At 38.0% G+C, this 16,942-nt stretch overlaps 1 protein-coding gene across 1 annotated transcript in view; it reads right to left on the bottom strand.

Annotated features, from left to right (window-relative positions):
• ERC2 (ELKS/RAB6-interacting/CAST family member 2) overlaps positions 1 to 16,942 on the bottom strand; it is a 988,080-nt gene that overhangs the window by 596,755 nt on the left and 374,383 nt on the right. Inside the window, exon 7 of the mRNA XM_061129191.1 lies at positions 4,319 to 4,486. Coding sequence (XP_060985174.1) covers positions 4,319 to 4,486 — 168 coding nt within the window. The remainder of the gene's footprint in view (positions 1 to 4,318; positions 4,487 to 16,942) is intronic.

Here is a 16,942-nt window from a genome sequence, read left to right as displayed (position 1 = left end):
TTAATATACATTTCATGAAGCAACTCACTACACTAATAACCATACTCCTGTAGCTTTCTTTCCTCTGTTGTCATACAGAATTTTCCACCATCATATTTCCAAATGGGTAGAATAAAGCTGCTAAAGTGGGCAGGTCCACACTTACCACTCCGAGGAGCGAACTATAAACCTCTCTCTCCCGGCCCTTTCCAACCCACAGGGCAATCCATGAAGCCCAGTAAGCAGCTAGTGAATTTAGTGTCCAGAGAGATCACCATCTGTTTCTCTACCCCAAGTAAATAAAGTACCTCTGCTCTATAAATTCACATTGCTTTTGAGACTGAGACCTAGAATGAAAATGGAGATAGAATTTTTGTCCAATTTAATGGCTTAAAAAAAAAAAAAGAACTTTTCTTGGGTAGTAAATTTATGCTGCAAGAATCTAGGAGCTACACAGCAGTCTGAATTTGATCTGGTTCAAATAATGCTACCATGTCCTAAAATCCTAGTCATTATACACTTTCCAAATGTACAATGTCATCAAGGTTTTATGACATTTCCTACAAAAAGGTAGCACTTCATCAGTGGAAGCTTGAATTCAGGTATGGGAACAGAACGCCACGGCTGCTGCAAGAAAATTGTGCCGCTCCTCTGACTTTAGTATCATAGCTGCATGGGGATAACACACCAAACCATTTCCGTACACACACCTTTCTGACTTGTACTAAAAGAATTCTATTTCTTGGGACTATTGAGTGAAGCCAAAAACATGTATGGTAGGACCAGATCTATTATCGATGACTTCTGTTTTCCTACAAAAGTCTGATCAGAGATATTAGGCCACCTGGGGTTCTCTGCTTATTCAATTTCACTTCCTTCCTCAAGCAACAAAAGGCTGAGAGCATCATGTCTGTGCCTGCTGCCCAGACATGTGACCTGCACACTTGGCTTACGGAGCACACAAGACTTCTGAGACCCAGGGCTTTGAAGGCAAAGCTGACAGACATGAGGTGCAAGCCTAGCTTCACCAGGTTAAACATGGCTATGAAAGGAGCATACCCAGTTCTACTGGCATCAAAACACCGTGCTGGTTGCCAGAGAGTCTATGGGAAAGAAATATTAAGTAACACTGAGCCTCTGACATTGACACGAGCTTATTATTCTTCCATGCCAACACACCCTAATCCAAAGCTCATGCTGTTCCAATCTGGGCCTGCCCTAAAACAGCCACTTATGCTGAGTGTGGTCAAAGCTCTAAGAAGTCTTCAGTCCCAAAGACAATCTTTCATTAGCTCATCAGCTCCTGTATTATTTCCACATTTTGAAGTGGTTTTTGAGTTGTGTGCATCACTTCTTTAGATATTATTTCTCTTTTACACTGCAGATGTAATAGTACTCCTTCCCCATCACTATGTTGAAAACTTTAAGCTAAACAACCTCTCCAAATATACATGAAATATTTCCAAGTCCATCACTGGAACAGTTTAAATAAGTGGGATTGCTATCCTATTGTCGAAAGGAGCCATAATATATAACTGGCTTTGTTCTAGAACTTCCAAACTGATTCCAAACTTTTAAATCTGGTGGAGGGGGCAGGAGGAGGCAGTTTAAAATTTTGCAAAATATTCATGTCAGCAAAAGAAGCTGTTTGTCACTTCTGCATTGAAAGTGCCTTCCCAAAATCTTTACTGAGTAAAGTGCTGCCATTTATTCCTCAAGAATGAGGGAGCCTAGAATGAATAAAAAACAAGGTTCTACTATAGAGCACAGGGAACTATATCGTCTCCTAGGATAAACCATAATGGAAAGGAGTATTTTTTTTAAAAAGTATGTAGAAAGCCTAAAGATAAACCCACAGACATATGGTCACCTAACCTATGACAAAGGAGGAAAGAACATACAATGGAGAAAAAAGCCTTGGGAAAACTGGAAAGCTACATATAAGAGAGTGAAATTAGAATACTCCCTAACACCATAAATTAAAAATAAAACTTGAAATGGATTATAGACCTGAATGTAAAGCCACACACTATAAAACTTTTAGAGGAAAACATAGGCAGAAGACTGTTTGACATAAACCTCAGCAGGATTTTTTTTGACCCACTTTTGAGAGTGACGAAAATAAAAACAAAAATTAATAAACGGGACTTAACTAAATTTAAAAGCTTTTGGACAGCAAAGGAAACCATAAATAAGATGAAAAGACAATCCTCAGAATGGAAGAAAACATTTACAAATGAAGCAACTGACAAAGGATCAATCTCCAAAATATACACAGTTCATGAAGCTTAAGATCAAAAAAAGAGACGACTCAATGAAAAAACGGATGGAAGACCTAAATAGACATTTCTCCAAAGAAGACACACAGATGGCCAAGAGGCACATAAAAAGACACTCAACAACACTAATTATTAGAGAAATGCAAATCAAAACTAAAATGGGGTATCACTTCACACTATCAGATTGGCCATAATTTTAAAAATCAACAAATAATAAATGCTGGGGAAGGTATGGAGAAAAGGGAACCCTCTTGCACTGTTGGTGGGAATGTAAATTTGTACAGCTACTATGGAAAACAGTATGGAGAGTCCTTAAAAAATTAAAAATAGAGCTAACATATGATCCAGCAATCTCACTTTGGGACATATATTTGGAGAAGATCACACTTTGAAAAGATATATGCATCCCAATGTTCACAGCAGCACTATTTATAATAGCCAGGACACGGAAGCAATCTAAATGTCCATCGACAGAGGAATGGATAAAGTAGATGTGGTACATATACACAACGGAATATTACTCGGCCCAAAAAGGAACAAAATTGCACCATTTATAGAGGTGAGGATGGACCTGGAGACTGTAATACAGAATGAAGTCAGTCAGAAAAACAAATATCATATTTTAACACAGGTATGCGGAATCTAAAAAAAAGTACAGATGATCTTATTTGAAAAATAGTAACAAAGACACAGATGTAGAGAACAAACATATGGATACAGGAGAGAGGTGGGCTGGGATGAACCAGGTGGTGGAGGTTGATATACACAGACTACTATGTATAAAATGGGTAACTAATGAGAATATCCTGTGAGGATGGAAACCACTGAGGATGGAGACGTGGCTTCACAGGCATGCAACTTGCGTACATACACAGGGCCCCCATACTCAGAAGGGCCCCATACTTAGTTTAATGCTTCACTATGACCATCCTGAAATTCTCCATAAAGTCTGAATAAAGGGTCTTATATTTTCATCTTGCACTTGGCCCCACAAATTAGGTAGCTTGTTGTGACTAGAGAGGTTTGGTCAGAGTGTGATATGAACACTTACCTGTTTTAAAAGAATTACTCCAGTTTGAATGTTAAGAACACTCAATAGGAAAAGTAAGGGTTGAAGCAGGAAAAACAGCTAGGCTGCTGTCAATACAAATAAGGTGAGAGGTGATGGCAGCAAACGTCACCAGGAGAAGGGCCAGTTAGGTCCCATTTGTCTGCAGCTGCCTGGTGACATGCCTGTCTATGGCGGTGCCCTGGCCAGCCAGCTCCTGCTTCTCCACACTGGTTTCTGCTCAGATTCCATGCTGCTGCCTGTTAATCTGAGGGCCCTATGTGTTTCCCAACAGCTTCTTTCTGTTAAAAGAGCAGGTATTAGTTTCTCTTCTTGCCTACCCTTTTCTCTGGGGAAGGCAGGGCACCCTTTGATCCCACCAAAACTGTACACAGTAGCAAACAGGAATTCTTCAAAAGAAAAATCTGGGTGTTGTCCCCAGACTTGGATCCCCTACTTTGGAGAAAATGAAAGAAAGAAGAGCCCTGGCCAGGTGCAGTATCTGCTGTGTTAAGTCACTGTGTTGCAACTTATTACACCTTGTCTCACGGACTCCAGTTAAGTAATGGGTGTAAATATTACTTCACACCCACTAAGATCTGTATGAGTCTGACAGGTAAGAGCTACTAAAGTTTATGTAAACACAAAATGCATCTAAAATACCTTTTAGATTGACTGCTCAATTCTCAGTAAAGAAAAGGAAAAATTGATGATAAATTTTAGATTTATATCTAAATTTGTACAACTATATCTATGTTTAAGCTAGTAAATGAAAAAAAAATTACTATTTAGTTTCCAGGTGATCAAATAAGTAAATTCATCAAGCTGTGCTAAAACTGACATGATACAATCACCAGTAAGTTAAATATCAGTAAGTTTAAAGTTTACACTCCCTAATCTAAAATTCTTGGACAATAATTTCTTCTTTCCCACACACTCAAAAGTTTCTCCAAAATGACAAAACATGGATGATGCCAATTCGCAATCTGAAGTGCTTACGTCAGGTACTCACCTTTTTCTGAAGAACATTGATTTTCCTCTCCTTCACTTCTAACATATCCTTCATGTCTCGAATCTCTCCAGCCAGTGTCCCCTTCTCTTCTGTGAGGTCCTGCAGCTGTTTCGTTTTTTTATTGAGAAAAGATTCTTTCTCTTCTAGCCGTAATCTCAGTGCATCCACCTGAAATCAGGAAAAAGAAAAAAGGCTGCAGTTTTACAGATAGGTCATCAGTAACTACCAGTCCTGCCTTGGGAGGTGGGTGGGGCAGCAGTACACCTTCTGAGCAGCGTGATCAAATACTGCTCATGGGCAACTCCAGGCTATGTGTTTTAAAGCCTACATCTACCTTAAAATCCTGCTGCATGTGTAGCTGATCAGTGATATACATTTTTTTAATTACAAGGTTTATATGAAATAAGATGTTATGAAGTCATCTCATGTTGAGAAGCCAAAAGTTGGGAAATAAAGCACATGAATTCTCTGCATCTTTGAGAGCCCAGGGAGGGCACAACACTGTCCATGCCAGGTAGCATCCTCCAGGAATACAGAGAACACAATGAGCCATGCCACAGACATCTGGGAGAACAAGACTGGCAACAGAGGAACACTTCTAAATTAGAAAAAGACGTGTGGCCAAGACGAAGTAAATGCTGTTAGAGGAAGAAAATGCTGTGGATGACATCCATTCTACAGCTTCATGAAAGACTGCTTTACAACACTAAAGAAAAAATTCAGATTTTTATAATTTCTGCTTTTCAAATGTTGGTAATAGAATGGGGAAACATAAGCTTTTCTTTTTTTTAATGTTAACAGTCCAAAGATCATGTGCAAAAAATGTTTACATGGGTGATGCAGGACACTAGGATGACAGATGACTCTAATCCTCACCTTCCACATTGGGAATTGGATAGACAGAAGCAAATCAATACTAGGAAGCAATTAAGCATGTTATTGAGAGATATCGAAATAACCAGGCATAGAGAGTTTAAAGAGTTTACCTTGAGGAAGAAGAATGGGATGGGGTAAGTTGGGGACTGCTGCATCTCATAGCATATCTTGTTGAACATTTGCTCGTTATACTATTTGAAAGTAAAGCTTAGATGAGCACAGAAAAAAACAAAAACTTTTTTAAAAAAGGAGCAGGAATACTGTAAAAAGTCAAAATAAATAGATATAAAAATATTATAAGGCCAAGGAGTCAAAGGCGATTTGGAACAAAGGAAAGAAGACACTTAGGCTTTAGGTTCTGCTTCTATCTGGGTTTCCCTGGTTGCTCAGACAGTAAAGAATCTGCCTACAAAGCATGAGATCTGGATTCAATCCCTGGGTCAGGAAGATTCCCTGGAGAAGGGAATGGCAACCCATTCCAGGGTTCTTGCCTGGAGAATCCCATGGACAGAGCAGCCTGGCAGGTTGTAGTCCATAGGGTCACAAAGAGTCAGACACCACTGAGTGACCAGCGCTACTTCTACCTGTGAGGATGAGGACAAATAACTCTCCCTTGCGCATACCAAGTCTTCAGCCTCAGTTTCTTCACTTATAAAACAAAGAGGTAAGGACTGACTATCTAGAAGTGCCTGGCATTTTATGATTTTAAAGACAGCAATCAGTCCTAGGTAGAACACATCAGGGTAGGAAAATATTAGAAATAAAAAGTTATCAGGGAAGAATCTCCTTTTCTTACCCCTGTTGAAGAAAGGAGGGCCAAAGTAGTGTTTTTAAATGTCAAAGGTGATGGGGAGGTAGGCAAGCAGAGAGGTTTTCTAGTTTCTGTCCCAGACGGCAAGATGAAGCTGGGAGATCCCAGCAAGGGCAGAGGTGATGACAAGTGCTGGAAGCTCCGTTGGCTGAATGACTCTGACTGCATTATGAGAGAGGATGGACACTCTGTGGTTTCAGAAGGAGAGAACTGCTGAGTCTGCAAACATCTGATAGCTCTGCCTCTTCGCACATAATGGCTATCAAGATCTAGGGACAGAGGTGAGGGGGAAATTCATATCCTGGTGACCTCCCCTTTCCTAAATGAAAAACTCATGCATGCCAGTTGCACTAAAGCTTAAAAATTCCAGATTCTCAAGTGGTCTATGTAAAAAGTTATCTTCATCTACCAACTTGGAATAACATCAGTACTTCTCTTTGAGTTTTCCTCTTATCTGGTGAAAAAATGTGATTTTTAGTTTATACATAAAAGGGTAGCATATAGTGGGTTCCTTTGAAATTGGCAGAACATGTTGATCACTGCAGGTTATAGCAGTGGTTAGAAAGGGTTATACATTCAATTTTAGGGATCTGCACATAGTCTAACTAGGACTCTGTGCAAATTGGAGAAGAAATTGTGGTCCCATTAGCCCCACATTCTACCTATTAAAGATGGTGGTCTTTATCTGGACAAAGGAAACGCCCAATCCAAATCCATGATATAAATAAATTACAACATGGGAGATAGTGAGTGATGCTAGAGAACGTTTCAGAAGAGACTCTCTAATTGATCAATAGTAAGCTTAACATTTGTAGTGCCTTCTGGCTATGTGTGATCTTTCAATGTCTTGCTCCATCTTAGTAAGTCCGTAAGAGATTAAAACAGCAACACGAGCTTTTGTAAGAATTATTAAGTAAGACTGTTTCTCCAGGAACAAAACGGAGAGCAAAGTTGCTCATGATCAACACATTACTCGCAACACCCAAACTCTACATAGCAGGAGGGAGTCTGTGCCAGCCAAGGTCTTCTGTTTGTGAGTTTATTTTCCATGCGTCTGACAGCATGTACTTAGCTTCAAAGGAATTTGAATTGTGGCCTTCAATCGCCTTCACTCTATCTCTACAGCTTTGCATAGCCTCCTAGAATCAAGAAATGAAGTTTAAGGTTTTGTTTTTTTTTTTTTTAAAGACAAAATGTTGACCTGAACTACATCCAATTCTCAACCAACATTAGCCCAGTTTGCAGTAAGCAAGCATGACATCACTTCTAAAGTCAAATTTTAACTTCCAGATGGTGCAAAACCACAAGCAGGCGCACAGACCTTCTGATGCACAGAAGTTTAAACACAGGAATCAGGCCAGAAAGAAGATAGTCTATTAAAAATTAGAATATGTAGTTCCAAACTGAGTATCAGTGAGTAGGATTAAAATTCCCTTCACTAATATTTGAACTTCACTCGATAGTATACTTCATTTTAAAAAAGAATCAGAAAAGCCTTCAAGTTTAGATTATATTCCAACATCAGGTAGAGACATAAAAGTTAAAATGTTTGGGAATATGAAATACCTTTCTCTACCTCTTCACTCAACACCAAATAATTTTAAGGGCCCTTGACTCTCTCTCTTAAACTTTGGCAGTTGACTCAATAATAAAACTTGGCAAAGCAAAGAGCACCATCATTTCCCAGAAAAACAAAAGAAAATTAGAACTGCATGATATTGTCAGTGCACAAAGACCCATAGGTTGAATTTCCAGTTTTTACATATTATTTAACCACATGGGAACTAGTCACCTAATGTTAAAACTAAGACAATCTTTTCATTTTAGGAGTATTACTCATTTCCTTCTGAACCAGTTGTGTGTATATTTGTGTCTGTATGTGGGCGCATGTGTGTGTATGTTTAAAAGCATGTAACATATGAAAATTTAACCTTTTACCTGGCAGTATAAAGCATGAAGCATTTGTTATCACTTCAGTTCCAGGTAATAACTTGAAAGAAAATGACCAATGCAATCAAATTGGCAAAAATTGCCAAAATCAGAGCTAAACATTATTAATCTTCATGTCAGCACCCAGGAATTATAACCAGTTCCAATGGTGAGGTATGTTTCTAGAAGTTCTGTACATAAGCTTCCTGACCTTCCTGCCATATTTCACACGGGCCTTCAGAAACAGTTTCAATGTTGTGACAAAACACCAAGTGCTACTTGATATGCCATAAATAATTTTTAAAAATCAAATGGTTCATTTCCATCCTAAAATGACTACAGCAACACTTGAGAGAAAGAAAAAAAAAAAAAAAAAAACACTTGAGAGAGAAAAAGCGGCCACTTGAAAATTTTCACAGATTAAATACTACTTACTTGACAACACTTCAGGCATTGAATAAACATGCTATCAGAAAGAACAACTTTAAAAGAAAATGAAACTGGAACATACACAAAAGCTCCCAATACAGTTTTATTTCACATTTAAAGTGTCATTTGTTTGTTTTCCCTAATAGTAGACTTGGGTTAACGGTATATTTGAATTTGATTCAACTTGCAATCATTCAAATGGGGAGACAGATTCAAAGTTGGAAGTATGCATAATGTATGGAAGTATGCTTCCAAAGACAAAAACACTGAAAATAACCTAAAATCTAGAAGTCGCTGTGGTAGTAACCACTAGTTCTCACTCAAATCCAATTTGCCTTTCCTTCCTGAACACTGGAGCAATCTCTCTTTCCAGCCCCCTTGTGGGAAAATGGAGCCATTCATGAAATGTAAGCAGAAGCATCATACATCACTTCCTATCCACACCTCCCTGACACCCCTCCCCTTCCTTGAGACTCGAAAGGATACATTTTCCACATGGTGAAGCTACAAGACGGCAGAACCTCCATATATCTGCTTCCTCAAGAAGTAGGATCACCCCTAACTTCCTGCTCCCCAACAGTATGATGTGTTAAACCACTCAATTACTATCATTTCCCCTGGTTTTATTAAAAAGTGGGTACCTTAAAACTAGAAAGGTTTGTCTTAGAGATGACCATAAACCTACATGAAACTGGGTCACTGTTCTTCCCTCTACTTCTTCAATGTGTAAGACCTCAAAATCTACTTTCCTCTATCCTTTCATTCCAATTCCAAAGAAGTGTGGCAGGGGTTGGGGGGCAGGGAGATGGTTGACAGAGATCCAAGGATAGAGCTGAAAGGAAGCAGCAGCAGACTCCTACGGAGTAAACACAGAAGTTAAAGATCAAGATCTTGCGGAGAAGAGAAAAAGAGATCAAAGAGGAAGAGTCTCCTATAGCACACTGGTTTGAACTTCTATTCGTATCAACAAGTGGCTCAAGTGGACAACTCTGTTTTGCAAAGTCTCTCCACTGCAAATATATGTGTTCAAGGAACTCATGGCAATGGTCATGGACTTACTCACCAGCCTTCCATATGTCAAGAATAAATCAAAGGTGTCATAAGCAAAATGAGGATAATAAGAGTACCACCTTCATCAAATTACGTTAAAGATTAAATTAAATAACACATGTAGTGCACTTAGCACAGTGCCTGGCACCTAGAAACACTCAATAAATTTTTGCTATTGTTATTATATTTTATTATTCTGCTTTCCACAGCCTGTAACCCAGTGATTTATATACTGTAGGAATGCAATAAAGGTTGCTAATCAACAGCCCTCAGGAAAAGTGGAGAACCAGCAAGTAAGGTTTTGCGCTCTAACATGTACCAGAGTGTTATACTGTCTATCATTTACTTTAATATTTCAGCCTACATGGTATGATCTGTGTGTCTGTGTGGAGGGGGCATCTGGGTGGCTGGGTCAATGGCTGTATTTCCCAACTGCTAATAAATTCTCCAGGGGTAGTTAATTAGCTATGAAATATTTCAGTTAAAAGCTGACATGCCAGAGTCAACTACCAAAAGTGGCTCAATATTCTTTATATTTGATGAGTATCTGAAATTTGGTCAACTAACATAATTGATGTGAGGACTGACTTTTCCTTGATGAAATGGGTGGTAATCAAGTTGTGTGGATTGGCTAGAAATGTTTCACAGATACTTCCACCCTTCCAGACAAAAGACTGAAGGTGATGTGTCCAATGAAAATACAATGCAAGCCACATATGTAATTTTTTATTTTTTAGCAGCCAAGTTTAAAAAGAAGAAACATGTAAAAGTAACTTTAAGAATATATTTAATGTAATCCACTATATCAACAATATTACTTTTTAACATGTACTCAACATTAAAAAATAATATATTTTACATTTTGGTATTGTCTTCAAAATTCAGCATCTACTTTTCACTTTCAGCATATTTCAATTAGAACTAGTCATGTTTCAGGTGCTCAATAGCCGCATGTGGCTCATGGTTACAATAGTGGACCATGTAGGTCTATGATTCTAATAAACTCAAAAGTTTCAATCCTTAGACTTTTATCTCCCCTATGGAGAAACACTTCAGGGAGGGTTCTGGACCAACAGCAAACATGGCTGACTGAGCCATGCCACAGGAAATAGTGTCCCACTGGCCTCACATGAACCTTTTATGATCTCAAAAGGACAGAGAGCTGGAACTTCAAGGCATGCTCAGAAAGGCTGTATGACTGATATACTACCTGGAGACGAGGTCATGGGCAGGAGTCTTCTCTTCTCTAATCATCAGAGATTACTGATCTCTACCTAACAGAACTACCTAACCAAATGGTGATTTAGTTAGCATGATCTTTCTGCAGTCTCGCTGAAAAGAAACATTCAGAATAATCATTGCTTTTTTAAAGCTCTTTCATACAAATCTCTAATTATAGCAAAAGTTGCCTTTCAAAAAAAAAAAAAAAATGACCTTCAGCAACTGCACCATCAAAAAGTGGCTTCCCTGGTTGCTGAGTAGTAAAGACTCCATCTGCAAATGCAAGAGACATGGGTTCGATCCCTGGTCTGGGAAGATACCACATGCCATGGAGCAACTAAGCCTGTGAATCATAACTGCTAAGCCTGTGCTCTAGAGCCTGGGAGCCTTAACTACTGAACCCACATGCCTAGAGCCCATGCTTCACAACAGGAGAAGCCACCATAATGAGAAATCCACACACTACAACTAGAATGCAGTCCCTGCTCATGCAACTGGAGAAAAGCCCTTGCAGGAATGAAGAGCAGCACAGCTAAAAAAAGAAAAAAGAAAGAAGAAAAAAAAAGGCTGAGATGAGGGTGTGTCTATCTCTTAACCTATACTTAGGTCATGTCTTTCTACTCTTTGCCTTCATCTATTTTGATTTCAGATTTCTCTTCTCTGTAGGTACTCTTTTTATTTCCAGTAACTAAAATTATTCACTCATTCAACAAATACGAAGAACTGATTTTGTGGCAGGCATTGTCCTAGTCCTTTTAACAAGACTGGCAGTTCATGACTTGTTGAACCATGTATTTGTGAAGATGGAGGTGAGGTAGAGCAAAAAAGTATTATATAATTAAATATTATATAAATATCATTAGAAAACATGATTTTTAGCATAAGAGGAAAGTAACACAAATGCAAAAATCTAACAATTTATATAAAAGCCTTGTAAAAACATGGATGACAAAAGGCTAATTTGTGGATATCTGTGCTTATTGGTGAAAATGTACATTACATGTTTGTGTAGATGCAAAATAAATTTATAATTCAGCAAGTGTCTATTAGCTATTATAATTTAGACTTGGACTGATACTTTGATATTCATTAAAATGGTTTATTTAACTTATGGCTACTCTTTGTTATCCCATCCTTTAACACTAAATAGTCTTTATTGGTCTTTAAATAAATTGCTCTGTATACATGTTCCTCTGCTTTAAAGTTAATTTTGGATTTAAAAAAATTTAAGTCTTTAAAAAAAAGTACTGAAATACTAAAAACAGCCTTATAATACTAAAAAGCATGAACACATGGCATGTTTTATTTCTTAAAATATTCAGTTCAGTTCAGTCACTCAGTTGTGTCCGACTTTTTGCAACCCCATGGACAGCAGCACGCCAGGCCTCCCTGTCCATCACCAACTCCCGGAGTTTACGCAAACTCATGTCCGTTGAGTTGGTGATGCCATCCAACCATCTCATTCTCTGTCATCCCCTTCTCCTCCCGTCTTCAATCTTTCCCAGCATCAGGGTCTTTTCAAATGAGTCAACTCTTCACATCAGGTGGCCAAAGTACTGGAATTTCAGCTTCAAAATCAGTCCAATATTCCAATGAATATTCAGGACTGATTTCCTTTAGGATGGACTGGTTGGATCTCCTTGAAGTCCAAGGGACTCTCAAGAGTCTTTTTCAACACCAGAGTTCAAAAGCATCAATTCTTCCGCCCTCAGCTTTCTTTATAGTCCAACTCTCACATCCACACATGACTACTGGAAAAACCATACCCTTGACCAGACGGACCTTTGTTGGCCAAGTAATATCTGTTTTTTAATATGCTGTCTAGGTTGGTTATAACTTTCCTTCCAAGGAGTGTCTTTTAATTTCATGGCTGCAGTCGCCATCTGCAGTGATTTTGGAGCCCCCCTCCCCCAAAATAAAGTCAGCCACTATTTCCACTGTTTCCCCAACTATTTCCCATGAAGTAATGGGACCAGATGCCGTGATCTTAGTTTTCTGAATGCTGAGCTTTAAGCCAACTTTTTCACTCCTCTTTCACTTTCATCAAGAGGCTTTTTAGTTCTTCTTCACTTTCTGCCATAAGGGTGGTTTCATCTGCATATCTGAGGTTACTGATATTTCTCCCGGCAATCTTGATTCCAGCTTGTACTTCATCCAGCCCAGTGTTTCTCATGATGTATTCTGCATATAAGTGAAATAAGCAGATGACAACATAAAGCCTTGGCGTACTCCTTTTCCTATTTGGAACCAGTCTGTTGTTCCATGTCCAGTTCTAACTGTTGCTTCCTGATCTGCATACAGATTTCTAAAGAGGTAGGTCAGGTGGTCTGGTATTCCCATCTCTTTAAGAATTCTCTACAGTTTACTGTGATCCACACAATCAAAGGCTTTGGCATAGTCAATATAGCAGAAATAGATGTTTTTCTGGAACTCTCTTGCTTTTCTGATGATCCAATGGATGTCGGCAATTTGATCTCTGGTTCCTCTGCCTTTTCTAAAACCAGCTTGAACATCTGAAGTTCACAGTTCACGTATTGCTGAAACCTGACTTGGAGAATTTTGAGCATAACTTTACTAGCGTGTGAGATGAGTGCAATTGTGTGGTAGTTTGAGCATTCTTTGGCATTGCCTTTCTTTGGGATTGGAATGAAAACTGACCTTTTCCTGTCCTATGGCCACTGCTGAGTTTTCCAATTTTTTTTTCTGTCAAACCTCAACATGAATCAGCCATAGATACACATATATCCCCTTCCTTTTCCAAATGTTCTTAAATATTATTTTCACAATTAATGCTGGAGAGGGTATGGAGAAAAGGGAATGCTCTTGCACTGTTGGTGGGAGTGTAAATTGATACAGCCACTACTGAAGATGGTATGGAGAGTCCTTAAAAAAACTAGGAATAAAACCATCCTATGACTCAGCAATCCCACTCCCAGGCATATACCCTAAGGAAACCAAAATTGAAAAAGACACATGTATCGTATTGTTCACTGCAGCACTACTTATAATAGCTAGAACATGAAAGCAACCTAGATGTGCATTCGACAGATGAATGGATAAAGAAGTTGTGGTACATATACACAATGGAATATTACTCAGCCATAAAATGTATGCATTTGAGTCAGTTCTAATGAGGTGGATGAACCTAGAACCTATTATACAGAGTGAAGTAAGTCAGAAAGAGAAAGATAAATACATTCTAATGCATATATACAGAATCTAGAAAAATGGTACTGAAGAATTTATTTACAGGACAGCAATGGAGAAACAGACATAGAGAACAGACTTATGGACATGGGGAGAGGGGAGGAGAGGGTGAGATAGATGGGAAGAATAACACGGAAACTTACATTACCATATGTAAAATAGGTAGCCAACAGGAATTGGCTGTATGGCTCAGGAAACTCAAAACAGTAGCTCTGTATCGATCTAAAGAGATGGGATGGGGAAGGAGATGGGAGGGAGGTTCAAAAGGGAGGGGATATATGTATACCTATGGCTGATTCATGTTGATGTTTGACAGAAAACAACAAAATTCTGTAAAGCAATTATCCTTCAATAAAAAAAATAAATTAAAAAAATATTTTCTAGTTTTGTCCATTAAAAAGGCTTTAAAGAACAGTAACCATCTCAGTAACAATAACTGTCCACCTCAAATATTGTCTCTTAAAACCATTTCTACAATAAAACAAATCAGTTTTATTGTAGAAATGATTGACATTAGGTCTGTAGTAAGAAATATACACAATAAGTATAGAATTGAATCAGAACGCAAAGCATCTATGAAAAAGAGTCTTTTTGTTGGCCAGCGATGGGACAATTTGATGCTGTTCTACAAGCAGACACTGGGGGTGGGGGATGGGAATGGAGGCAAAGGACAGGCAGTCAACCAGAGGAGAGACAGTAGCTGCTACAACTAAGATGGAGGTGGTCGACAAGGAGATTGTGGATGTGTTTGAGACATACTTTGCGAAACAACTGGGAGGCAGCTGGGAGAACTGAGGGTTTCTATTTATACGGGTAGATGGATAGAAGGACTCAGAGGTTTCCCGGGTTACTGACTAGAGAATTACTGCCTATTACGGGAAAGACTGGGGAGAATCAGACTTGAGGTAGGCAATCAAGAGTTCAGTATTAGGTATATGTAGTTTGAGGTGCTGGGAAATATTATAAAGGTAAATGGCTATATGAACTGGAAGCTCCTGAGACAACAGAACCTGGACTATAGTCTAACTTACTTGTGGATGAGCAGTCCTGTAATTATAACATTATATTATAATGTAACATAGTGTAAAAAATTATAACATTCTTTCAGAAGACTAACTAGGACATCTTCAGCATATTTACAGATTTACTACCACAGAAATGCATATACACTCACTAAGATCAAGTCAACAAGAACTTGTAGGGAGATGATAGCTGTAACAATTGAAAACTGAGAAAATCCCTTTCCTAAAAGGGTTCCTTTAATTTTATTACAAGGTCTCTCCCCCATCATGGGCTTCCCCTGTGGCTCAGGTAGTAAAGAATCCACCTGCAATGCAGGAGACCTGTGTTCAATCCCTGGGTTGGGAAGATCCCCTGGAGAAGGGAAAGGGTACCCACTCCAGTATTCTGGCCTGGAGAATTCCATGGACTGTACAGTCCATGGGCTCACAAAGAGTCGAACATGACTGAGCAATTTTCACTTTCACACTTTCTTTCCCCCATCACAGTCACCAGTAACAAGAGATTTGGTCTTATCAATTACACCCTTAAGCTTTTCAAGGCCACCAGTTAATCTCAATCATTACATGTCAATCAGTTATTTACTCTCCTGTTGAACACTAGCGTGATGCTGACTAGGGGAAAAGGGACTAGATAATTCCATTTCTGTGTGTTGGCTTTCATCTACCAAACCAAAACTTAAATATTTGACCTGGCAGGGGTTGGGAAATCTATGTTATATTTTAAAATATTTAAATAGTACAAAGAGAAACAATGATGGCTATATTATAGATTGCTTCATAATTTATAATAACATACCTTTCTCCTAAATTAGAAGTCTGTTCTCATATAATTTCAAATTCAAAAAATAAAATTCAGGTATATTTAGTATTGCATAAACACATGCTGTGCTTATAAAAGTTAAGTTACAATCACCAGCTTGTTAATAACACAGTTGAGATTTTCAGGTTGTAAAAAGATGCATTTTGTCTTACCCACCCATCAAAAAATCATACCCAACTCCCATATGCCACCTACCTGAAGAAAACAATGCTGGGTCAAGAGTGTTTCATATCACCTACATGGAAGAATTCATATCTTATGTGGGTTAATAATCCAGCCAACTTTATAAAGCCTGTTTTCATACTCAAGTTTTTGGCTACTTCTTACACTAAAATTAGGTGGTTTTAAGTGACTAGTCCAAAGTTCAAAATTTAATGTTTAATTCAGTTCCAGCAAATTTCTGAAAACACATGGGAATTGTAACTCATGTGTTAATACTTAAAGTTTTTGTTAATAAAACTTCCAACACTAACCTTACCTCATTGAACTTACCTCACTGGTTTTTATGCTCACTATAAAACTATAGCTGTCATAATATTTTTGAATTACTACAAAAGGAAGCAAGCTATTCCAAAGTCAATGTTATTTTGCAACATGATGATAGTTATAAATTCAAAATACTTAAAACCAATTTGCAAAGCTATCAATCTTAGTACCTCCTAACACTTAAAAGGCCCATCTTCAAAACATTTACTATTACCAAAAAGGTACATTTAAGAAAACACCATGTATCATTCATATTGTACTATTCCTTCAAGGAAACACACTAAATTTAAACATGAAAATGCATCTTAACATAAAAAGTTTAAATACTGGTTCTACTGAGATATGCCATGAACTTTTTAACCTATCATTGAAGCCCAAAAGAACTTAAATCATTGATAATTTAGTAGGAAGACTAAGCAATAATTTCATGATCTCAAGGTCCGTTATGCTCAATAAATCCAAGTAAGTAATCTCCATCCATATACACATGACATGTTTGTAAATGACTACTAAATTAGAAACTATAGTACATTTATTTAAAAGAGAATTAAAACTATATTTTAAAGTCAGGGCCCATACTCCTGAAGGATCAGGACCTATGTTCAAGGATCCATGAGTTTGCTACAAAACTTATTTTGTCTTTTCTTTTTGATGATTATCTCAAAAGTTAAAGTGAACTTATTCTGGATCATGCAAATAATTCCTGATAATCAAGGACTGTTAAAAGATCTAAATATTTGCCTTTGTATTTGCACTTCAGGTTCTTTGGGGAA

This window comes from Dama dama, chromosome 24 (assembly GCF_033118175.1).
Source record: "Dama dama isolate Ldn47 chromosome 24, ASM3311817v1, whole genome shotgun sequence".
Classification (NCBI taxonomy): domain Eukaryota; kingdom Metazoa; phylum Chordata; class Mammalia; order Artiodactyla; family Cervidae; genus Dama; species Dama dama.
The sequence above is the reverse complement of the archived record's forward strand: the minus strand, read 5'-3'. Positions and strand labels throughout refer to the sequence as shown.